Source organism: Perca fluviatilis, chromosome 3, assembly GCF_010015445.1.
Source record: "Perca fluviatilis chromosome 3, GENO_Pfluv_1.0, whole genome shotgun sequence".
Taxonomy (NCBI): Eukaryota; Metazoa; Chordata; class Actinopteri; order Perciformes; family Percidae; genus Perca; species Perca fluviatilis.
In genome coordinates, this window is record NC_053114.1 from 2,936,960 (window position 1) to 2,962,356 (window position 25,397).

Below are 25,397 nucleotides of genomic sequence, written 5' to 3' on the forward strand. Positions count from 1 at the left end.
ACCAAAACAAGTTCCTTCCAGAGGCTATTTTGCAGAGGCACCTATGGCTCCGTCCAGCGCTTAGCGCCGCCCAAGACGATTGTGATTGGTTTAAAGAAATGGAAATAAACCAGACCAGGTTTTTCTCCCATCCTGGAATGTTGTGTGGACTAAGCAGACCCAGACCCTGCTCCGCAGCGCTATGCCAGACTATGGAGTTAGTTAAAGTTCTGCGTAGACGAATGATTTACCCTTTGAACCCAGTTGATCATTCATATGCATACTGAGGGAATTAGCATGACTGCTTAGGTGGAAACTACTACTAACTACTACAGTAAGTACATTTGGTACTGCAATTAAGGCTATTTTTGAGATACTGTACTTTGTTTGTACAGTTCCTCAACGTATTTCCAATTCATGCCACTTTATCCTTCTACAACACATTTCACATAGACATATTGCATTTGATTTACTCCACTAGATTTATTTGACAGAATATTTACTTTATAAAAAAAGATTACACTACACTTTTACACTAGAACATATTGTATCATTTAAAATTAATTATGTTACAGATTAAACTACCCAGTAGTGTATAAATATGAGCTCCCCGAGGAGCATTAAAATGCTACTTACACATAGATGCATCTCTAATAATATTCAAATGATATAATACAAATAATATCTACTCTGAAAGGGACCTGTCTGCATAGAAAGTACTTTCGTTGCTGATACTAAGAGTACATGTTGCTGCAAGTACTTCTGTACATTTGTAAGTGTATGCATCGTTTTGAATGCTAAGAAATATGTTGTACTGCTGTTACTGCTGTTACTAAAGGATGTAAGTACTACCTCAACCGTCGACATTTTCTTCAGCATCAAACCCTAACCCTTACAAAGCATGATGGGAACCCGGGTTGTAGAACCTACATATTCATCTCAAATGAAAATAAGAAAAGATAAAACAATAGGAGTGACAGAAAATTATGATTGTGCTATTTGTTTTGTTTTATGAATATATTATTTGACAGAATGTCCTATCAAAGTGGTTCTTATAAATCTCTGGTACTCGGGCACGCTATCCAATTTATGTACTGTAAAACTATTATCTGTGTGCTTAAAACCTGTGGAAGTGGCCGGGTTGGCTCAGTTAGTAGAGCAGACGCACATATACTGAGAGGTTTATGCCTCGACGCAGAGGTCCAGGGTTTGAGTCCAACCTGTGAAGGTCTTCCCCCTCTCTCTCCCCTTTCTCACCTAGCTGTCCTGTCCATTAAAGGCGGAAAGACACAGACAAACAAAATAATTTGATACTTTTTCTCCATAAAAAGCCTCCTCCCTCTGTGGCTTCCCAGCAGTCTAGTAAATGAGATGCATAGCACATAACCACAATGTCCCCAGTTCTGCTGCTTTGTTGGACCTTTGTTGCACGTCATCCCTCTTTTTCTTTGTCTGTGTTTCCCGTCTGTGTCTCTTGTCAATGAAGACTAAAAAACTCATTTACAAAAGTGACTTAGAAGAGTTACCCTGCGTCTTAGCCCTTCGATAGATGGAATTGTTTTTGGAGTTGTTTCTGCTTCCCAGGCACTCACAACAATGTAGATCACTCAATCAAATCGTATACTCCATTACGTGGAGTATCAGATGTACTATCAAGTATATAAGACAGTACTATTCTTTTCCCTGAAAATGTACAAACACTGTAACTGTTGTACCTGACAAAAAGCTAATTTGGGCTCAAAACAGTAAAGTTACAGTACAGTCACATCTCATTTGTACTACTACCACTTGGAGTGGCAAAACGTTTCAAATATGAATCTGTTACTTTCTTCTCATTTGCTCCTTTTCAAGTCTTCTCATTCTCAACATATTGGTGCTAAATATCGAACCTGACGAGCCAGATGGTTTGTTACACAGAACCATCAGAGAAGCCGTCATTGGAAACTGTTTGGGAAAGGGCAGGCACTTCCAAAAAAAAAAATACCTGGCAGGTGTTCGGATGAACCATCTGTCAGCACATCCGCCATTGTCGTTTAGAACAAAAAGTTGTGGCCGTCACACACACCTAAACCACGCCCGTAGCTGCCTGTAGCTCCTCACAGGACGCTGATTGGTTCGGTGAGCTGGTAGTTTAGACACGACGCGTTACTTAAAGCCTGACAAGATGGATTTTTCTGTGATATGTCGCGTGATCTCGTGATATAGCGAGTATCCAGCTGCCGTGCAAGGTAAGCTAAAGATATTAAAAGTGACATTATACAGCATACCCATAAGACGTGCTGGGACTGCCACAGGCCTTGTAGAAAAAAAGTGCCAAAGCAGCCCAGGGTTCAATGGGTTAAAAACATGTTTGTGCATTTGTGTGCTCGAACATTTGGAAAGCGACAGCAAGTGCTGTGCAAAGACACAGCGCCCATGTGCCACATACAGACAGGGAACCAGAGACGGAGTGACACTTACAGAGAGGATGACACTTCCACTCTGCCGCCCACTCCCCTGCACGACCACACTTCCTCTCCGCCTTGCCGAGTCCTGGGGACATCTTCCACGCATGCTGGGTGTCAGAGCAGACGGATGACTAGCTTCAGCAGCACATTGCCATTTCCCCTTCTCACACTAAACTGTCACACCCAGCCTTCCTCTTCTCCATGCCTTCCCGGCCTGCCGGGCCTTACCGCTTCTTGGCCCAAACTGCGATTCACAACCGCGCAGACAACAAGGAGGGCACACACACACACACACACACACATATATGCATACGCGCACACTCACACAAGTACAAAAGTTCATGCTGCTCTCTTCCTTTCTGTGATTAACGCTCAGTGGGAAACTGCTCGGCCAGTCACAATGATCCCACTAACCGGCTCCGGGAGCCTCTTCTCTCGGGCTAAGCGAGGACCAGATTGCATTCACGCTGAAATGCTAAAAGGTCACGCTACGAGATCTTACCACACAGCCCTAATGACTCAACACAACAGCAGCCTTTGGTCGCCACTGTTGGGTTGTAAACTGTTTTTCTGAACAACATCAGAATACTTTACATAATATGGCTTGGAATCCATCAACGCTGTTTCACAAAATACACTCTTGACCTCACATAAACACTTTGTGAAGTATATATGATAGATGATTCTTTTTTTTTCTTCTTTTTTTTTAAACGGCCGGTCACATGTCAAACTGTCACATGACAGTTAATTTTAGCAATCTTTACAGTTAAATTTAAATTTTATTAAAATTAAAAATGTGAGGGGTCAGCCCCAAGTTTGCCACAGCCCTGTGTTACCACATTTCTAAGAATTGTTTTTTTCACTGAAAATTAGGCCCTATGTTCCCACATTTCTAAGATTGTTCTTAAAATTAGGCCCTATGTTCCCACATTTCTAGGACATTTTCAAAATTAGGTCTTGTGTTCCTACATTTCCCTTCAATTTAAGCACAACATTTGTTAGGGTTAGGGGTAAGGGTTAGGGGAATAAAATCTGATACAAATTTATGAAAAAGGAAATGTGGGAACATAGGGCATAATTTTGGAAAAAGAAATCTTAATAATGTGGGAACTGTGGGAACATAGAGCCTAATTTTCAAAAGAATCTTCTCATTTGTGGGAACATAGGGCTGTGGGAACTTAGGCATGCTCCCAATGTGAGAGCCAGGTACAGGGTAATGTGAGGTTACCGTGGTTTTGGCAGCCGTTGCACTTGAGTTTAGGCACCAAAATGACTAGTTATGATTAGAAGAAGGTTAGGGTTAGGGTTGGGTTGGGTTGAAACACCAGTGCCCTTAAGTAGTACTGGAACACAAACGCCCATTACCTGGGTCAAAGTCTTGTGATTTCCTTTTCTGTTATCCCGATTAAAAACGCTGTTTTAGGACCCATCCGTCCACCCTTCCCTGACCCCTGCGTGGATCTTCGCTTTCTTAAACAGCAGCAGTCAATGTGGTGCTTACAGTAATGCATATATAGAATATATATGTATTACAGTGCAATACTTTTCATAGCAATATGTTCTTTGTACGAATGGTTCATGAGAAAAGCCTGGTTTGGTGCATACTATGAACATAATAAAAAAGGGAATAAACAATAAGGCAACGTACTGCTACAGTCATGGACATGAATATAGATATTCCAATAATAAAGTAGGTAAAAGGACACTATAACAAAATAACAAATATGTACAATATAACTGTTTTAGAAACGCATTCTATCCTGAACACACACACACAAACACACACACACACACACATGCACACGCACACGCACACACTTACGCTGTGTGCACAAGCCGCTCCCACTACCAGTAATTATTATTAGGACAGTTGCAACCACTGCCAGGAAATGAGCATAAGCAGCCTTTCCTCTGCCTTCTAATGATTGGAGAATAAACTCGAGAAAAAACTAAAAAGAACATAAAACAAATGCTACCCCCAAGACAGCACACAACAAACAGAATATTCAAAGGAGGAGAATACTATGGGCAGGGAAAAAGAAAAAGAAAAAGTCTTGCCCGGAGAATTCAAAATGTGGCAATATGGAAGCAGCACGATCCCACAAATCAAAATTTGTCACCAATTTGCTCTTGTTGAAATTTCTGGAGGGGCCCTTGCCTTGTTTGTGTCCCCTGTCAGAGTCAAGACGGTTCTGAAATGAAGCCCGTGACCAAACATGCACAGCAGTACTGGAAAAAGACGCTCGACCAACAATGCAGACTACCATTAATTCTTATCAATACTCGTGCAATTGGGTTTGTTTGAAAAACCACATTAACGCCTCTGGTTAAATCTACCCCTCCTCTCTTTCACCTTTAAAATCACTCATAAATCTCATAGCATCCCTTCTTCTACCAGTGTCATCGCAGAGAGCCACACTTTTCAATTTCTGGAGCGAGAAAAGGACAGGGGGTAAAAAGCCTCTTCCAGTATTACATCTTTTCTACTTTATTACCAGTCTTCTGGGAAAATGGGGGCAGCTTTGCAGCCTGGCTATCTGTTTACATTTTCTTTACAAGACTATATTGGAATTATAATTGTGTTGTATGGCGCCTTTTTTTGGTGCCTTGCTCTGTTTAAAGGTCCTGTGGACCTGGGGAGATGAAGAAAAATGGACCCCTTTTGAGGGATTCGATTACTGAGGAAGAAAATGCAGCTGCACACCCTTTTTTTTCCCCCTTTCCCTTTTCTGTTTTCCTCCAGGTGCCAATCTCTGGATGTGCTTGATATTAGAGCAGGAATGGGGCAGAAGCTAACACACAGGTATCATTATATATTATATATATAATAATACCTATATTATATATATAGATAAATATATATTGGGAAATTATTTCTTTCGGCGGACATAGATAAAAGAAAATATAACTGTGAGGTCATTATGAATTAAATTGTTCAAACTGAGTTTCTGCGGCTGATCCTGCTGGACTGATATTATTTGATTTACTGACTTGGGTGACTCGTTTGTTTTTTTCCTTCTTTTTCTCAAGGTTAGAAGAGGCCACGGTGTTGAAGTGCTGCATGTTTCTGGTTGCTTTGATGTTGCCTTAGCACCGGGCTGAAAACGGGCTTTTGAAATGATATATGAAAAATAACAAAACATGCAATGCATTTAAACAGTTTTTGAATCCAGCCTTTGATTTATAATTCAACAGAGGCAAATTTCTGTTGACACAAACTGAGCACAAGGAAAACTTAAAAATCGGTGTCCATCTAAATACAAATAACGGTGAAAAGGCACCTTTTCCAGTCTGCAATATATTGCTTTTTGAGAAATTAATGTTTGGTTTTCCAACTCTTCGGTTTCACCATGTAAAAAATAAAAAAAATAAAAAAACACAACACAATGTTGTCATGGTTGCGATTTTCTGTTAAAGTTTTACCTGTTTTATTGTGTTAATTCATTCCCTGTTTCCTTGTTTCCTGTCTCTTGTGTTCTCTGTTGCGTGTTACCCTGTTTTCATCCTTGTGTATGTTTTATGCTTAATTTCCTGTTTTATTTTGTAGTCCGTTTTCTCCCATGTCATGTCTTGTTTTACTTCCTGTCTTGTGTTTTCCCGCCTTTGTGATAGTCTGCCCCGCCCTGATGTGTCTCACCTGTTCCTGGGCCCTCGTGTCACCTGTCCCTTGTTTCACCTCGTTACCTTGTGGATTTAGTCTGTGTTGTCAGATCATTGTCTGTGTGTCTGTATTTTGACCCTGTTTGTCTTGGCGGTCCAGTTTATTGTGATTCCTGGTCTTTTGGATTCCTCAACGTTTTTCGGAACAATTTTTTGCCTGCTTACTTCAGGACTCTTTTTGTTGTAACCCTTTTTATTTATTAAATCTTCAAACTCAACACTGCCTTGTCATCTCTGCATTTTTGGGTCCGCCATTTCTCTAAATCCTGACAAATGTGACGTGCAGGTTACACCAACGCAGCACACATATTCCCTGGCAATATGGATAACCAGGGCTTTAGTCAAGTCCACCTTTGTCGAGTCCAAGACCAGGAGTAGTCGAGTCCAAAAAGGTATGAGTCCAAGTCGAGAACGAGTCCAAACAAGAGACAGTCAATACTGAGACAAAAAAAAAAGAATCCTCTTCAAGAACGCTCATTTACAGTACCTGTTCATAATTTATGTGATGTGAGAGACAGTATATCTTCTACTTTAAGATGATTTGTAACAATCAAAAAGCAAGTGCAGAGTAACACACTATATGATCACATCAGGCCATATTATTTACTTAAAATATAAAATGGAAATTCTCTTATTACTTGTCCTAAAGAATCCAGAGTACAGAGTGCTCGCTGAAATTGTGTCTGTGTCTAAATGAAAAGGATTGATAGCTGATGATTGAGGTATATGATGCAGCAGGTGTATCCCAGGCGACCAATAACAACGCCTGTTCTAGATGGATTTTTTAATAAACTAATACCTGTTTTCTGAATGAGCCCGCTTCATCAATGGTGTTGTTTTGAAAGAGAAAGTTTATTTAGAAAAAAAAGATATAGTGCTGGACTCGGTCGTCACCAACTAGAATATTTGGCAAGTCCAATGTCCAAGTCCAAATACAGAGTCCAGGACGAGTCTGAGGCAACAGAAAAGCGTCTCGAGTCAAGTACTACAGCCCTGTGTATAACTGCTGATATCCCTGCAGCTCCACTACGTTGCGTAGTGCAGTGGAGCGAGACAGGGAATTTGTAACCTTAATAATGTTTGGACTGAATTAAAATGCAAAGCCACAAGCCCAGAGTGCAACCACAGGTGGCGGTGAAGAGAGCGCAGCGAGAACAACTGTGACGAGGGCAAGGCTCCATTTGTCCATTTAACTCATGATTTCTAATTTTATTACTCTTATTCTTATTATTTTTTCGCCAACATTTCAATGAGATGAGTTTGCCATTTCATACAACAATTTCCTGTTTAATATCATTCTATCAATAAGAAATTACTTGCTTGGCAAATTGCTGTGCAAAATGTTCATCGGAGGGGAGAAGATCCATATCAATAGTTTATTTGCATAATGCAAATAAATCCACCGAGAGGAAAAAAACAACTTTTTTGCTGCCATCGCTGACAGTTGGATGCCAGCACTGCTGCTGGAGAAGCATAAGTGCCTTTACTACAGAGCAGCACAAAGGTCTACAGCATTTTGCTGTTCTGAGCCGGAAAGTAAACTGAGCCCAAACCCCAAGCCGATGGAACAATTTTCTTCCTTGATTTTGTTTTGTACGGATACAGCTTCCACTGGCGGGAGAAAGAAGGAGACCAATATTTGACGAGTTGCTTGGTTTGGGAGCAGTTGTCCATTTGTTAGAACTCAGGCATTAGCAGAGGATGAGCTCCCCGCCACTCCATTAGGCTTTCCCCTGATAGAGTAACACCATTTTAGCCCCCTGTTTACTTAATATGCAGGATCCGGCCCCGTCTATTTGCTTCTAATCAACTGATAAGACGCAAGGCCTTTTCTACGGCCCCTGGAGGATGAAAACCAAACTCCTAATGGTCATTAGTAGCAATTATGTTCTGTAACATGCACACCCCGCTCTGCTTTTGCTGCGTCGGCTGCTTAGACGCATGTGGATCCGATGTAGATGCTAGGGGATCCTGAACGCAGCTCCGGAGCCTTTCAGGATACACTTTCATACGGCTCCCATTTGATGATGGACAGATTTAGTTTCCTGTCTGATTGCCTGCTGCGATTGGGATTAAGTTGCTATTTTATTTACACATTATTCAGTGTGTGTGTGTGTTTATGTGTGTGTGTTTCCTCTATTTGAAAGCATGGCGACAGTGTGTCAATAGCTGCATGACTTAAAACAGGGCTCTACTCTCCTCCGCTCTAAAAGCATCATTAACACAGCACTCTGACTTTACCGTAATTGTGGCGTTGTCAAAGGCATCTTGAGGTCTCTACATGAAGCTACAATGTGTCCATCCCAGCATGCAGCAGCACCGCCCAATTAGCTAACTCAGCTCCTTTGCTTCAGGATTCGGGAGACTTGCGATTTTTATGCTAAACCACCAAGATCAAACGGCCTCTGCCCTAATCCCCGGAGTCGAACCTGGGGAGTGTGATCCTTATCGACAAACGCAGAGCCGGTGCAGAGTAGGATCCCATTATGTATGCACAGACACACTTCTGACATGCTTTTTTCCCTCCACGCCGGTGATGCAATAAAGGCAGGAATCCCGCTCCTGTTTTTGCATTGTAAATGTTCACACACATATTGTGTGCATAGATCCCGCTCAAGACACCTGATCCGAATTCCATCTTGATCTGATGCGGTATTTGTTGTAGTAATAAAGCGCACTGAGGAATCTGCTCAGTTAAATCCCTCCATCCTTTTTTCATTCTCTGTGTAACGTGGATATATGATCTATTTATGAATCCCCTTAGATCATTTCTAAGGAGCTCCGGGAGATGAAAAACTGGATAATACATGAAATAGTATGGATATTATGACTATTGTTGAGCTAAACTGACATAAATAAAAACAACATGACCCATTGTCTTTATCAGGTGTGTGTGTGTGTGTGTGTGTGTGTGTGTGTGTGTGTGTGTGTGTGTGTGTGTGTGTGTGTGTGTGTGTGTGTGTGTGAGAGCAGCAGCAGCAGATGCTTTAAGGACTAGTGAGGATTCAGCTGTGTAAACCGGACAGTACAAAGATGTGCTGTTTTTTTTATGATGTCTGCAATTTTAGAACAAAACAACAATATCATATATATTATAAATATTTGTATTATCTTAGCAACATTTCACATTCACAAAAGTTAATTCCCTAACAGAAAACCTCTATTTAAAGTTCTTATGAATGAAATGCAACAATACATATAAATTATTCAGCACTCTACAAACCCTAAAGCCTTAAAGACTCTTGGTATATGTGGATTTCTTAATTGCATGAACTTTTGAAATTTCTGTTATATTTTTTCTTTTCTCTTTTTCTCATAATGTATTTACCCCTTAATAAGCCCTGGTACCCCTGGTATGTGTGCATTTTTGCCTTTGTACTTCTCTTGCAATAAAGAATAAAAAAAAGAAGAGATAAGCCTCACACACACACACACACAACACACACATACACACACGTACGCATGCACACACACACGCACACATACAAACAGCACTCAGCGGTGAATAGGGAGGCCATTGTCAGAAAACTAATAAAGAGGCATCGTGTTGATGCGGTGCAGTAATTACACATCCCAGGATATCAGCACGGTATTTACAAAAAAACACCGGGCATCAACAAAGAAGAAAAGGTCATCAAGGCAGATATGACATTAGCATTTTGACTGCACATGCATTGTGCGGACACATGGCTGCACACGCACACACACACACACACACACACACACACACAAACACACCGACACAGGTACACCAGACACACCGAAAAGATAATGTCATGTTTTCTTATCTGGCCACTCAATGAGACACAGACAATGTGTGTGTTTGTGTTTGCATGTGCATCTGTGTTCATGTGCCGGTGTGTTACTGTGTGCACAGAGACACTGATAAACATTCCGTATCTTGGCAAGTGGCGAACCAAGCGGGCGCCGGCCGTAAACACTGGGAGTGCCGCACAGATTGAGATGGAGGAAAATGAGGACCTGTGTGACTGCTTCCATCCAGATGGAGGCTACAATGGTTTTGGGGTTGGCCCAGGTCGTTTCCCCCCGGTGACACACCATTGAAAGATCTGTGGAGCTATTAAAATATTGCTGCCTCACCACAGCTGCTCCTCGTCTTCATCAGCTAACAGCAGCGACGCGGCGGCGTCATGACGCAGAAAAAACAACAACACAGAAAGTAACATAAAAGGGCACCGTGCCATTTGGCAGCGTTCCCTTTTCTTAGAGGCGAGGAGAGTCATCTCGGGAGACTCGGAGGGGGTTCCCCCCCTCCGAGGCACAGCACTCCTCGTTTTTTGTGAAATTTAAAGTATCTTTGCGCTTGTTCTCACAGCTTAGTACTGAAAGAGAATTCCCTTAAAGGATAATATTGTTGACAATGTTGTATTTTTGGATTTTCAGTTCAATGCATTACTTAACTGGCGTTCTTAATCGCACCAGTGAATAGCAAATCCAGCTTTTATTTTGACCTTAACTGTCATTCAGCACTATTTTGTTTTATTGTATATTAAGACAAAACGTACTACCCCATAACAACATTAATTAATGCTGTTAACATGCAGGTTAACTGGTGAACTAGAAATTCTAAATTGCCTGTAGGTGTGAATGTGAGTGTGAATGTGTGCTGAGGCCTGTGATAGATTGGCAGCCTTTGAAGGTGTACCCCGCCTCATGCCCAGTGCATGCTGGGATAGGTGCCAGCCTGCTGTGACCCCGAGCAGGATAAGCTTATGGATAGCTCTGATTATGACAAAGTTGTTCATGTGTTTACATGTAATTGTAACATTGATTTATAGAATTTTAAGTTTAAGTGAAATCATACCTGACAATGTAAAAGTTGTAGAATACATATATGCACTGATGTATCTCTTTAGTGGGTTGAATGAATAAGAGTAGTAGGTTGAGGAATGAAAGGGTATGGGGGGAATTAAGTTATCGGGTTTTTTCTTTCTGTTTGTTTTAATTCTGAACTTTTGTACCAAATGTTCTCTATAAAGATGTATTGAATATAATCTTACTTTCACTTTCCTACAAAAAGTCTGCACAATAACAATTGGCTCAATAAAAAACATTCTGAGAAGTGAAATTCTAATTCTTTTTTCTTGCACACACTGTATATTCTCTGTGACTTGACTTGTGTACTTATTTGTTCAAAACTGTAACTTCCAAAGAAGAGGAAATTAAAGTTGTACAGTATATATACTTCTGTGGTGGCAGAAAAAGTGCAATAGTGTTCTCCAGTGGTTGTGGATTTTGGTTTCTGTCTCAGTACTGTAATTTCATTGGTGCAAATTCTGTGTGGGCGAGCAGTAAAGATAATTTCTTATCACTTTACTGTAATTCCAAGTGCCACACATACAGTTAAACAGCTCGTCGGCTGACATGGTTAGCCGTTGCTCGGTCCCATGTGTACTCTGAGCACTCTGTACGTTACTGCGTGTAATACTTCGATCCCTGAATAACATGCAGAGTGCTGAGGTTACAGGACAACTCATCGCTGTGTTCTCTCAAAAGAAACAGCTAACACTAGCTTAACCCCATCCACTGCATAATGTGGGATGAACACAACACTAATGCAACTAAAAATTGCGCACTTCTGTACGTACACTTGCTATTTTAAGTACATAGTGCATTTACACTGAAGTGTGGCCACATGCAGTGCACTACGAGTACCCAGATGCTGCACTCAAAGCGGTTAAAATGTTGAGTGTGGAACGCTGGACACTACTCGCACCCAGCAGTCGCCATCTTTGCTACGGAGCAGAAGCTACGGGACCAGCAGCGTACTTTCCAACTAGTGAATGCGGCGGCGAGGAAGCTGCAGCGGTTATTATTGAAAGGACGAAACACAAACTATACAAATGGAATTTATAATTTTTTTTTCCATAAGTAACACTACACTGCTGTCAGTGAGAAAACAAGCCAGGTGGACGACAATAGGTGGCAGTAATGCTCCGCCTGGCTGCAATTTGTCATTAAACAGAAGGCGTATTTTCTGGTCAGTGCATATCGGCCGTGCGCAATTTCAGACAACACAACCCTATTTAAAAGTACGCACTACACAAGTGAGTAAATTGGGTACACAGTGTACTACATGTAAGCATGTGTTCACATAACATGATCAATAAGTACCATCTGGTGGAAATCATTGCTAATGTTTGCAAGCTAGGCTTCCACTTTGTAAAGACAAGCTAGTTTGTTACTTTTCTGATTTGACCCTACTTTGAAAAACTGAAAAATATGCATCATAGTTTTTTTTACACAATAAGTGCAATCCAAACTTCAGTTCAACTTCCTTAATTCCATAATTCTTAATATAAGCACTCCACAGGGGTTCATTGTGTATGAGGTTGTCAGCGCGTCATAAGCAATCAACCTCCACCGCCCTACCACATTCAAACACTTTGATAACTTAACTAAATGTTCACTCTCCTCCAACGTTACACCAGTCCGGTCCTTCATCAAACTCATCTGCGATGATGTTACACTAATTGGATGTTCTATTATTCATGATAGCAGAAGTTTTTCTTGGATCTCTGCCTTTCATTAAAAACACAATAGAGGAGACCGGGTGTTAGCAAAGATTTGTTAATATTTCATCAGATAGACGGTGCATGTCCAATCCACAAGCACAACAACAGTCAGTTGCGGCTAGGCTAGAGGTAATTAGCCAGACTTCGATAACAGACGGCCTCTACCCTCTAAAAGCTTTTCACATGTTTCTGGCATTCTCTATTCACTGTCCCTCAACACCTCATTTCGTTGCCATCGAGAGAGATGGAGCAGCTGAGAGAGGCGACGTTACATGCAGTGCTCCTCTTTGTGCACGCGGCGCTGGCAGACAAAGCGCATACACCCAGGAATCTTTGAGAACAATTTTAACATCCAGCATGCTCGGCCCTGATTCCCATTAAGCATTTATGATTCATCTGGATTTTATATTATAACGTTGTGAATTTTTCATGCATCTACTCCCCCCTTCACTTCCCATCCCTTTTTTTGTGATCCGACAGAAGAAAAAAAAGAAGAATTAATCAAACATTGGAGGACGAAAGAAAAGAAAAAATATCCAAAGTGTCACTTTCACACACAAACAAAGAAGCGTGTGTTTCCATCATCACCACCTGCTTGTTACATCCAGGGTGTTTTTTATTCTTATCTTCATGTCAGTTTGTTTCTACGGTTCAGGCTAGATGCATCACATGCACCTTGGAGACACAAACAGCAGGAAGAGGCATTATTAGAGGGATACAGGTGTCTACAGGTAGAGTGGAAGTAAGGTTGGAGAATAAAGTATGGGGGGCGGTGTGTGCTGCCCTTTTACATTCCCACCTCTCCTCCTGTGGCTATTATTTCAGCTATCTTTTTGTTCATTCTGCAGAAGGGATCATTAAACCGAAATAATTCATTTGTGAGAAAGGTCAAAGCCACAGTCTGTTGGCACCCTGATACCAGAGTTAGGAGCATTTGCAGGAAGAGAAGTGTGTGTGTGTGTGTGTGTGTGTGTGTGTGTGTGTGTTTTTATTGTCACGTCAGTGATTGAGGTGAGCCACCTCCTGCCTTCCACTCAGCAGGGATAATAATCATCATCTTTAATACCTGTTATAGGTGAAGACACCGATCTTCAAGTAAATGTCACATCCACTGTTTACTGAGGCCGCTTTGTTGTTATTATGTTCTATGAGGCGCGTGAGAAAGGAGCTAGGGAAGGAGTGAGGAGGGAAAGTAAAGAGGCGGAGGAAGAGCGTTAAGGACTGTCATCTTTTAAGTGCCAGAAATAGGCACTCACCCTGCAGATCCAAAAGTCCCTCCCCATTGTCTCTGCTGCTCCAGCCCACGTGTGCTCCCAGCTAACCGTGAAGCAAAAATGCACATCCAGTTGCACAATAACAACATCCATTCTTAACAAGATTACTCCGGCAGTCCCAGTTTGGCTGATGGGACGTGTATGGGAGCAGAGGCGCAGGGATAAGCCGCCTGCAGCCGCCTGCAGCATTTCACATACGCTGGGCTCTATCCATAGGAGAGGAGCTGCCTGGGGAATGGAGCCAAACATTGAGCCCACAAGAGCACACTGGCACAGGGAGCAGGAATCTTTAGCTCCTGCCGCTGCTGCTGCTGCTGCTGCTGCTGCTACTGCCGTGGCTTATGCCCACAACTACTATGTCAGAGGCAAGGGCCAATTAGCAGGTTTCAGATAATCATAATCTTTTGATTTGAATAATCAGATTTGAATAATTGTAACCTCATTTACTGCTACTGATGCTTGGCCAATGTTTTGACTGGAAAACACAGCACAGATTCATAAGTAAGCAGAATGTCCAACGTCACGCTCTCTAATGCTGCCTTAATTTAGTCGCCTATTGCCGCCTGTTTTCAATGCACACGGGCCGGCGATTTGTTTAACAAATCAGCAATCATTTAAATGTCAGCGCAAGACAAAGGCCAAGTGGCTTAAGCCTATTAAATTGCAAATGTATCTCTTGATGCTTTGAGAATGATATAATTCAAACAAAGCAAAATCCCCTATTTTGAAAAGAAACCAGACTAATTTAGCCAAAGCGGCACACGAGCCAAGTGTTTGAGGTGAACCACTTTAATTCCTATAAATTAGTTAGAGCAAAGTTCAAGGCGGAGTGCCAGATGATTTAGCCTGCTAAGCGCTCCACCTCCGCACAGCCATCCCAGGCCAAGCCCGGTGAGCCAGGGAGTGTGAGGGAGGCAGGAGGAGAGGAGAGGAGAGGGGAGGGAGAGCCATTAAAAGCAGGCTGTGGTGGGGGATTGTTGGACTTAATTAGAAGAGAGGGCTTTTCTGGATTTCCAGTGGAAGAGTTTGACACCGTTGACTGACAAACACTGACATGGGAGACAGCTAAGCGCGGCGACGCAGTCCAAGGTGAAACCCTAAAGGGGCCATTTGCTATGAATTAGCACTGCTGTAGAAGCTGAGGAAAGTGGCCCCCGCGTGAGCTACTCACCGTACAACATGGATTTAATCACGCTGAGCCACAGATGTGAGTGATAGCAGCAAGCTTGTTATTTTGCTCAGGGACTCTGAAGCCATGTGAATGGATGTGCTTTCCTGTTAAATTATAATTGCAGCTGATGCATGTACACAAGAGAGCTACCAGGGATCGCGGACGAGACGCGTCATGTGCCTCCTTACGATACACTGAACTGAAACATGATTTCAGCTCCCTTATGGCAACGCGGTATGTGAGTTAATGCACAACAGTCGCCCGGCACATGTGAGAGGAGAGACAGGGCACTGTGAGCTGTGTATGCTCCATGGTTATCTGTGTGGGTGTGTTTAGAAAGACATCACGAGGGACACAGAATGAGTGATGATTCAAAAAATGCCATTGGTACAATATTATAAACATACTCTACAGCACTTTCAGTAACACTTTGTTTGAAGGGATGTGCATAACACTGACATGACACCTTCACAACCATGACATGACCCATGGCATGAACATGAAGCAGTCTTTATGATTGTTTATGACTGTTGTCTATAAGTGTCATTTGGTAAATTATGACACTTTGAATGCAAAGTTAGCATTCTTTGAGATGTTTGTGTTATGACAACTTGACATTAAGTGAGACAATATAACCTGTCAATGTCTTTTGTAATGACAAATTTACATTAACCTAGACAACATATCCTGTCATAGATATGTCATAGCAGGCCTAATTATCAAACTTTAAGAAATCATTACACGGTTGTTTTTTACATTGGCTGTCATGAGACCATTATACTTGTGACATGAATATTTTTCCTTGACCTTAAGTAAAGTGAAACAATTTGGACTTGTCGTAAAGATGTCATAAAGTTTGATTACAATTGAGACTTGTCGTAAATATGTCATAAAGTTTGATTACACTGTCAAATGCTTTTGTCATGAATTATTCCCTTGACCACAAGTAAAGTGATAAGATGAATGACACCTAATGACAACAGTCATAAACATTCACAAAGACTCATTCGTGTTCATGATACGTGTTCATGAGATGGTTATGACAGTCATGTCAGTCATATGCACACACCTTTGAATAAAGTGTTACCGCACTTTCTATTAAATGAGCACTGGCAGGCTGGTAAAACGACTCGGCAATAACATTTGAGATACAGGCAATGGCGATACGTTTGCTTCAAAAGTAATAATGCCAGTGAGGACGAGGTCAACAGTAAATTGGAAATACCACAGAATTCAGACTGCAATGTCTTCGCAAAACACATAGAGAGCAGTTTAGAGAGAAATCTTTCATGAATATGACTCCACTGACACCCCAGCAAATGTTTGCAATGATACAACGGCTATGAAGCTTCATGGCCATGTATTTGCTGGTGCACATATAACCCTCATGTCTAAATATACTCCATCCAAGCCTTTGTCTGCTCATCTCATTTTAGTCCATAACACTCCCGAATGGACTACTGTACGACACACACATGCACACACACATACACAGCTTGTTAATGGGAACCAGGATGACGACACAAAGCCATAGACAACCTGTCAAGCTTTTCGAGGGCAGCACTAATGTGATCTCACAGCTCTATCAGAGCCACCGCTGGGCCCAGTGTTTTATTACAGACCGGGAGGGACAGACAGTGGGAGAGATTGGAAAGGAAGAGGGAGACTGTGACCATGGCCCATTGATATAATGGCCCTGCCGGCATTAGTGATATACTGTACAGGTGAGCCTCGGGGAAAGAGAGGAGCGCCGTCACAGAGCAGGCAAAGGAGGTAGAAGCAGAGGACAGAGGGATGTTAGCATGTTTTTTTCTACTAAATTACACAAGAGGAGGGGATGGAGATCTAAGGGCTGAGAGACAGAGGAGCTGCTGCTAGACTGCAGCTCAATACGGGTCTTTGTGGTGCTGCCTGGAGAGAGATTACAGAGCTGTATTCCGGGGGCTGTTGTGGGTGTGAGAACCCAAATGGAATGAAATGAAGTCCAACAAATATGGATTTAATGACAGCTTTTTTTGGATTCAATCCTCTCACTATGGCACTGGAACCTGTGTCTAATTTGGGCTATATTTCAGAATGTATTATATCCGAGCCAATGCTTATAATTTATGTGTCGTAATGGCTATCAATCACTGGCAATAATTCGGCTAATATTCTCGTTAACTCCCACTCCTCATCCATCAGTCAAAGGCAGAGCCAGATGTGCGTTCAATTGTTGGAGCCGGGGTAAATGCAGATTAAGGTGGGAGATCCTCGCCGATCAGAGGCCGCGTTGGCACGACTCGGTCAAGAAAGCCGGGACGTTTGGCAGCTGCATTCAGGACTCAATCTCGCCTTAGCTTTGCCTCGCTGCCTCGCAATGCCAAAGCCAAACACTTGGAGAAATTCTAACAATGTCATTGTACCACACCACATCAGCCCTGGAGGCAAGCTTACTTGGGCTCAAGAGTCAGTCTCTCCATAATCACCCCGTCACAGAGAAGGAGAGAGGTGGGGGACAGAGACGGGGAGAGGTAATCCAGCCGAGCAGAAGTAGCTCGCATCAGTATTTATAGACATCTTGTTCTGGCAGTCCAAAGTGCAGAGAGCAACAAAAGCTACGAAAAGTTCTGAATTGAATTCGGCGGAAAAAACATCCCAGATGAAGATGGTTTACCAATGTCCAGGTGGCAAACAGACAAAAGAAAAGTTACTGCAATCTTAACTTGTATCGTGGTGAACAGATACACCATTCAGTAAATAAATCAATTAATAATAAAATATTAAGGGCACCTGTTTTTTTTCCAAGGAACCCTATGAACCAATGAATCCAAGCTGTGTTCTCTTGTCAGTTTCACCTGAAAGCACCTCAAAAGGGGAAGACAAGAAAGACTTGAAAAAATATTTCAGACAAGTCACTACTTGAAAAAGGTCTTCAATTTTTAGGGCAATGCAAACATCACTTATATTACACAACATCTGCTCTGCTTCAAGCTAAACACCATGCAGACTTCCATTACACCTCCTATCTGATACTACGGTGGCCCTTCATGTTGGGAATCCTGTCAAACAGCTTGTTTGGAAGAATGAAGCTTGTGTTTCATTCCCACGGCACGCACACGCACACACATACACACACACAAAGATAAAGGTATTTTTTCCTTCCCAACATATCCGTTTCCTTTGCTGAATCAATAATCAAAGCCGGTGTCAGTCCTTGCAATCTTGCAGTTCAACCTGAATTGATTAATACTAATGGTTGATTATCAATTCTCTTTGTGCGAAAATACATATATACGATGCTGTGGTGGATAAAAGTGTTGGACAATGGGATGAGGGATCAGTCAATTTACCACATCTGCGCTACTATTCAGCAGGCTGGAAGCCATCATTATCAATCCTAACACACCATATGCTAAATGATGGCCGGGAAGTAAAGGAGTCGAGAAAAGTTAACGCCCTTAGATATCCCGGCACTAACTGCCATCAATCTGCCTCACACTACAAAGAAAAGAATTCAGATTTCTCTTTGGTGCAAACACAGCAATTTGTCCACTGTTTGTCTTTTTATTCTAAGGCAACGTTTTGTCTTTAATGGCGTGGTGTAAATGAGCTGCTTCTTTGTTTGTTTGAATAATTGAAATGGCTTTGATCAAAGAAGGGAAGGGAAACGTGGCTGAGATTGCATTAGGGTTCAGATAGGCCTCATGCCAGAGTGAAGAAAGGCTGTCAACAAGAGTACAACAACCTTATACACCAAAGAACTGCCATTTTATTTTAAAACCCAGGCTACACTTTCCCATCATGGCTGTGCAATGGTAAATCAAGAGCCGCTTTACCTAAAAGTACCCTCTGCTTGCCTTCCAGTGGCCTACATGAGAGTCTTTTCTCGTTGAAGTGATATCTCCCACTCGTCGTCAACAATGAGCAATCGCACGTCCCCAAGCTCAGTCCGAGTGTGAGCGATACGTTCGAGCCTATCTACCTTAACACTCCATTTGCGTACTTCTATTCCTAATGACGGGTTATTTCTGAACCGTCCCTGGCTCCTGATGAGTAATCCTAAAATCCCTTCCAACACCGTGTTCGTTTTAAGCTACAGCCGAGCAACAAGCTTTCACAGCTGTCTCCCCTGCTTCACTTTAACAGGTACTGCATGTCTGCTCCCCGACGCCAACGGGACTGACGGGGGCTGACGAACACGGCGCTCAGTGAATCACAATGTCAAGAAAAACGACGCGCTGGAGAAGAACAGCAAAAGGGAAGGGTGCTGTCACGCCTTGTGGCCATCCTTCTCACTCTCCCACACCTCCGCCTCCTCTAACCCTCCTCCCCTGCCTTTTTTATGCTAATCGTCTCCGCTGAGAGTGAACACCGAGAATGACACACCGTTAAAAATCGATGGCACAATCTCCCTCTATCCCTCTCGCAAACACCATCTCTCACTCTCCTTCCCCGGTGTCGGTGTAGTCGAGGGGAGCCTGGTCGCAGACACAGGATTGGGGATGCACGTATAATTAAACCTCAGAGCGCAATAAAAAACTATGGGATGGAAAGAGTCCAATCTTTGGCCCTGGACTTCCTTGATAATAGGCCCACAACCTCAGACACAGGCGGTCTCACAAGCAGTGGAAGGAAATTGTGCAAAGTACACAGAGAGCCGTGTGACCCATTTGAATCACACCTCCCGCCCATTTGATTCATTTTTTAATTAAGCGTGAGAAACGCAGAGAAAGGGGAAGAAAAGGGGACTGAGAGGGAGAGAGAGAGAGAGATTTATAGTCTTAAACCAATACAGTGCCATCTTGGTTTAACATAGGACTTATCTTAGCTCTGCCAGGCATAGTCATGAGCACTTAACCTTGCAGTGAACGCAACCCATCATCATCATCATCATCACCTCGCAAAAAGGCAAGTCGAGTTCTTCTTCATCCCGCCCCTACCCAACTCCGCGCCCAATCCCTGCATGTCCTTCAACCGGGAGAGGCCTATATCTATGACAAACCTATTCTACAGTCACATTTGTTGCAAAGCCTTAACCGAGTCCTTGAGAGAAAGCATCCTTCATGACCGTGAACACACCTTGATTTTGTGCCACCAATCCTCTGTCGGCAATGCGAAGAGCATTTCACCCTCGCAGGCACACAGCCTGGTATACAACGAGTGTGTGTGAGCTTGAAATTACGAATCTCTTATCCACGTTCGTCGTCATTAAGTGTTATAGTTTTTTAAAGAAACACTTTCAGGTAAAACAGCCATCCATACTGAATATATCCAGTTGATATGTGAAAGCCTCGATACTGGGTATGTCACAGCTGAGATCTAACCTTTAAATTCCAGTCTCACGGATGGCCACTGTGGCCCCGGAGTGTGCGCTTGTTTGTTTCAGCATTCTGATGAGCAGCCATCGTGGAATCCAACAGAGGCTGCCTAATTGACTCGCGTGAAAAATTAATGCATCACTTAACAGCATTTCTGTGTTGGTACGGTATTTAGAAAACACAGGTGCAAATCCCACATGGTGGCGAATGGTTAATTGATGCAGCCATATGACAATGCTCGGGATAAAATAAGTAGTAAAAAAAACAAAACAAGAGGAAGTAAAGTTAAAAGTTTTTACTTGGATCACAAGTGGCTTTATTTTTTCTTGTGCAACAGCAGCTGTTTTGCGTCAGTGCTGTCAGCTCTGATGGGGTTGAAAAAACATATATTGCAATGCACTACAACGGCAATATGTCGTAAACAAGAAAGGCATACCCACCAATTATCAAATATTAGGCACCACAACACTGTTTGCAAAAGCTATTACTGAACAAGATCAAATATGCTCGATGGCCTGCGTTCCCGTCCGTGCCAGAGTGGCTGGGTGATATTCTGGGGGAGGGAAGCAAGCGTTGGCTGCCAGGCTGACTCTCCCCAGGTGAGTCCCAGCAATGAGCTGTGAACAAGCTGCTTTGGCCGGGCTGGCCAGCAGCCGTCCCGTCCCTCCCCTGAAAACCTGCCTGACACTTCCACACAGGCCAGGGAGCAGGTGGCCCAGAGCCGCAGGATTAGCCTGCAGTTCTGTTCATTATAGAATGGAAAAACTATCCATAACTGAAAAAATAAATAAAAAAAAAACTCTCTTATGTAATGCACAATTCCAATTTAATCAGGTCTTTACAGGAATGAATGGGTGTGGGTGGAAATGGGGAATTAAAAGAAAAAGAATAAAAAAGAAAAAAAAAACTTTCTTTCTCGTGCATGTGTATATTTTGTGTGGAAATAGCAAGTGTGTTAAAAAAGAAGGGAAGAAACAATCTGTGACTGCTGCACAGTATCTCGGATTTCAAGGACATCCAACACAGCATAAAATGTTGCCACCATTATTTGATGAGAGTTTAATTATTTCCAAAAGCATTTTGTCAGCCCTCTTCCTCCCTGCCTCTACACATCCCTCTCTCTTGTCCCCATATCTCTGCTTCCCCCTTGACAACCAAAACCCTCCCGCTGCCCATGGGAAGGAAGAAAAAAAAATACGGACGGAGCATTCAAATGGCCGAATTAATGTTTCCACACGATAAGCGAGCTTAATATAATGCTGACAATCACAGCACTCACCCTGCCAACTAGAATTGGATCGGGTCCAGAAAATTCCTCCAGCACAAACATTTGATTCCAAACCCATCCTCTCTTGGCGCGGCTCAGTAATCTTTGTCCTTCGCCAGGACCACTCGCCACCGCTGCGGACCCACCAGTTTGTGTACTTTTGGACTGGCCTATGATAGGAGTCATAGACACGCAGGGAACACAAGTAATCCACACCAGCAGCAAGGACATCCACAGATCCATCAGCATCTCCTCGGACCGCTTTGGCATCCTGTCGTCGTGTGTTTGTTTTCTTTGATTGTTTTACGAGTCTCTTCTCTCTCGGCCTCTCGTTTCCAGCGCCTCTCTCTTCAGATCAACAGCTCCTTCTTAGATAACAAGAAAAGGTTACTTGTGTCCTCTTTGAACGGCGGAGCTTGCATTCATGGCGTGATAAAGGTCACTTGCATGGCTTGGCATGCCTCCATAGCAGTTGGTGAGGGGGTGAGGAGCCCAGCACAGCATCCATTTGGCGTTATTCGGAGGGGGAGACCTAGAAGGGAGCAATCACAGTTGTTTGTTAGTTGTCTTTTTAGTCTTGGGAGGAGTTGTCAGGAGGAGGTGGGGAAGAAAGAGGGAGGCAGGGATAAGAGCGTAGAGACATTACAAACATTTGAACTAATCAGACGAGACAGACAGAATGAGAGAGGGAAGAACAACAACAAAAAACGGTTTCTAAGGCAAGCAGAAATGTTTTAGAAAATGATTAAAAATTCTCATTTCAGTATAAGAAGTCAATATGCCACTTCATCATGACAAATGATGTATCTGTCGCTGTCATGACCCTTCATTCCAATCTTGTTTTCATATCATGCTGCTACAGTGGAACAACAAATGGCTATGTCTGTACTCCGAGGCTATCCAGCCCACAACATCAGATTGCATTGCTTTAATCTGTTGTTCTGGGGATTATCATGGAAAGATTTTGAGCAATTACATGTTCCTTGTGATTAATGTTTTCACAATACATTCGGGGTGAAATAGTGTCATAGGCTGCAATAAAATTCCCTAAACCTCCATGGACGAGGGCATGCAAGAGTGTAAGCTTCAGATGATAGAGAGCGGGGGGGGCTGCAGGTGAGCGCTACAATGTCAACAGCGCTGCAGCTCACTGATATCATAGTAATCCAGATGAGATCATTGTGACGGTATTTAGAGGAGGTGTTTAAATCATTGAATCAAATGTGTAATATTACACAGGAACTTTTTCTAATTAACATGAACATTAACTATTTTTATTAACGCAGAACGACTGCAATAAAACAAAATAAATAAGCTAATTAAATACAACAGAGTGACAATGCTGTAAAATAAGAAAGCATGTAGCCTAATGTAAATGTTGCCCTTTAATATATATAAGAAACACAGTTTAAGCTTTGACGTGCCTTTAACCAGCTCAGTCGCTTCAGTGTACAACACACTGATGTGCATTGCTCACCAGAATGCAAAACCAGAGGGGGGAAACAGCACAGACACAAAGGCTTGGATTTGACTTGTCCTCAGCTAAAAGTGATGCAGGTGGACATGCTATCACAGCCCCGGATGGCTTGCTTTTTAGGCAGCACAGTGTCACTGTTAGTTCTGGTAAAGTTTTACTACACACAGTATGCCCCTGTGCTCATATGCTGTGTGCTTCCAGGAACGCATTTCCAAGGACAATACGCTGTAACGTATTCCACCTGGAGCCAACTGCACTATCGTAAAGTGTGGAGTGATCACAGTTACTGTGACATTCTCCAACTATAGGCACTAACACAGAGACTAAAAGATGCAGGACCAGGTTAATTAAAAAAATATTTTAAAAAAAGAAGGAAAATAGTGGAAACATATGAAGAGGAGAATATAAACCTGTTAAAATATCAAATTTCACCATAAATTGCTGACGTAAAAAAATGTGCTTTTTCCTCTCTTTTTTTTAATTGCATTTTAAGTCACTGTGGTGCGTGACTATGACTAAGCAAGTGGTTTCAGCACCACGGGGGAAGGACAGCTCCCCGCCAGAAAGCAGCCGGTCCAGACAGCTACAGCCGCAAACCGAGCGCCGGCAGCGGCGGAGCTGTCCAAGGTAGTCCACTCACAGGAGCATGGATACATGTCTCAATGTCTAGTCACCCGGTTGAAAAATCAAACCACGAATTAACCCACAAAGTTTGATTGAACTACTTGCCATTTACGCCTCTGCGATGGTCTGCAGCATGTACCCCGGTTTCCCAAATTCGCCCTCTCTCTGAAGTTTTTACCCTTTGAGGAGATATTGTTTCCAATGAGCCCTCCTCAGTGCATCAAATGTGGCACCAGAGCGCAGAGGCAGTCCGATTTACGGGAAATGAAGCATATACAGGCAGCATATGTGCGACTTATACCGCGACAGAGGCAAGGCAAATGTGAATAAAGAAGGTAGCCTAAGTTGCAGACCTTTTTTTTTTTGGAGACTTGCTCTGTCGCTCCGTGCCGGGGGAAAATGCACTGTATCTCCCGCGATGGAGAAAGGAGCTATAAGAAGTCCTCATAAAGCCCTCCACTAAACACCATGTAAACCAGTAATACCTGTTAAGGTTTATAGATCATATATACCATGGTGGCGGGCTATACTTACTAGTGAGACTTGCATCCTTTTCCGCTGCTGCATCGTTTCACCGTTTCTTTTTCTTTTTTTCTTTTCTCTCCAAAATACGCAAAAGAAAGTCCAATGCGTTTGATTCGAGTCGGATGGGGGAAATGAGCAACAAAACGCGGAGAGGCTAGAAATCCTTCCTGCAGTTTGTCAAGGCGGAGTGACAGTGTTGGGGTTGTAGTTGCAGGAGCTCCGTCAGGCTTGCTGGCCGACTGGAAAAGTGAGGAGGAGATGGAGGAGAGATGCACGGCGGCGAAGAGAGCCTCCCCTCCACGGCGCTCATTGGGTTGATGAGGAGCCGGGTCAACAGGCGCACAAATGAACGCATGCCGCTCTGCCCAGCCACTGACGCGCAAAGGTTATCGTCTCAAATTGCCGGCTATACTGTAGCTGTAGATATCACAAAGGTCTGTGTGTGTGTGTGTGTGTGTGTGTGTGTGTGTGTGTGTGTGTGTGCAGGTAAAATCATACAATTCTGTATTTTCTTCCCCCTCTCTATTCTAACTCTTCTCTTTGTTGAGGCTGCGACGCATAACTTGTCCCTCACTTGTCTCTGTTATTAGTGAAATGAAATAGGGCCCGGCGGTTAGTGAAACGACACCGAGGCTGCTCATTTACACAGTCACTTGATAGGGCTAAGCAATGGACACACGGACACACACATTGTGTCCCTGTTGGCGCATCAGAAAGCAGAAATATTCAAGCTATTTGGGCGTACTGCATTCCTCATAACCCTCAAACTGACTGACAGTTGTAAAGGTTTAGTTTATTTGTAGTCTTGCATGTGTCTGTGCATGGAAACAAACTAAAGCGCACATTATTACAAGACAAGGAGCAGGGGAAGTGTTACTCACGTCTTATTAAGACGGTTAGTGGAAAGGTCATGCTCATCACTGCATAGCGGAATGTGTGTTTGTGTAAGTGTGTGTGTGTGTGTGTGTGTGTTTGTGTAAGTGTGTGCGTATGTGTGTGTCTGTGTAAGTGTGTGTGTGTGTGTGTGTGTGTGTGTGTGTGTGTGTGTGTGTGAGAGAGAGAGAGATAGAGAGGATGTGTGTGTGTGTGTGTGTGTGTGTGTGTGTGTGTGTGTGTGTGAGAGAGATAGAGCTAGAG

General features: G+C 42.9%; 1 protein-coding gene across 2 annotated transcripts in view; it reads right to left on the minus strand.

The window, feature by feature from the left end:
- cdh8 (cadherin 8) overlaps positions 1-24,625 on the minus strand; it is a 119,142-nt gene extending 94,517 nt beyond the window's left edge. The window contains exons 1-2 of one of the 2 annotated variants that reach the window (XM_039795904.1): positions 24,270-24,625; positions 21,647-22,166 (exon numbers count right to left, since the gene is read on the minus strand). In XM_039795904.1, coding sequence (XP_039651838.1) covers positions 21,647-21,904 — 258 coding nt within the window. In that variant the 5' untranslated portion in view covers positions 21,905-22,166; positions 24,270-24,625. The remainder of the gene's footprint in view (positions 1-21,646; positions 22,167-24,269) is intronic. The other variant, XM_039795905.1, reaches the window with a different exon arrangement.
- Positions 24,626-25,397: the final 772 nt, after the last annotated feature.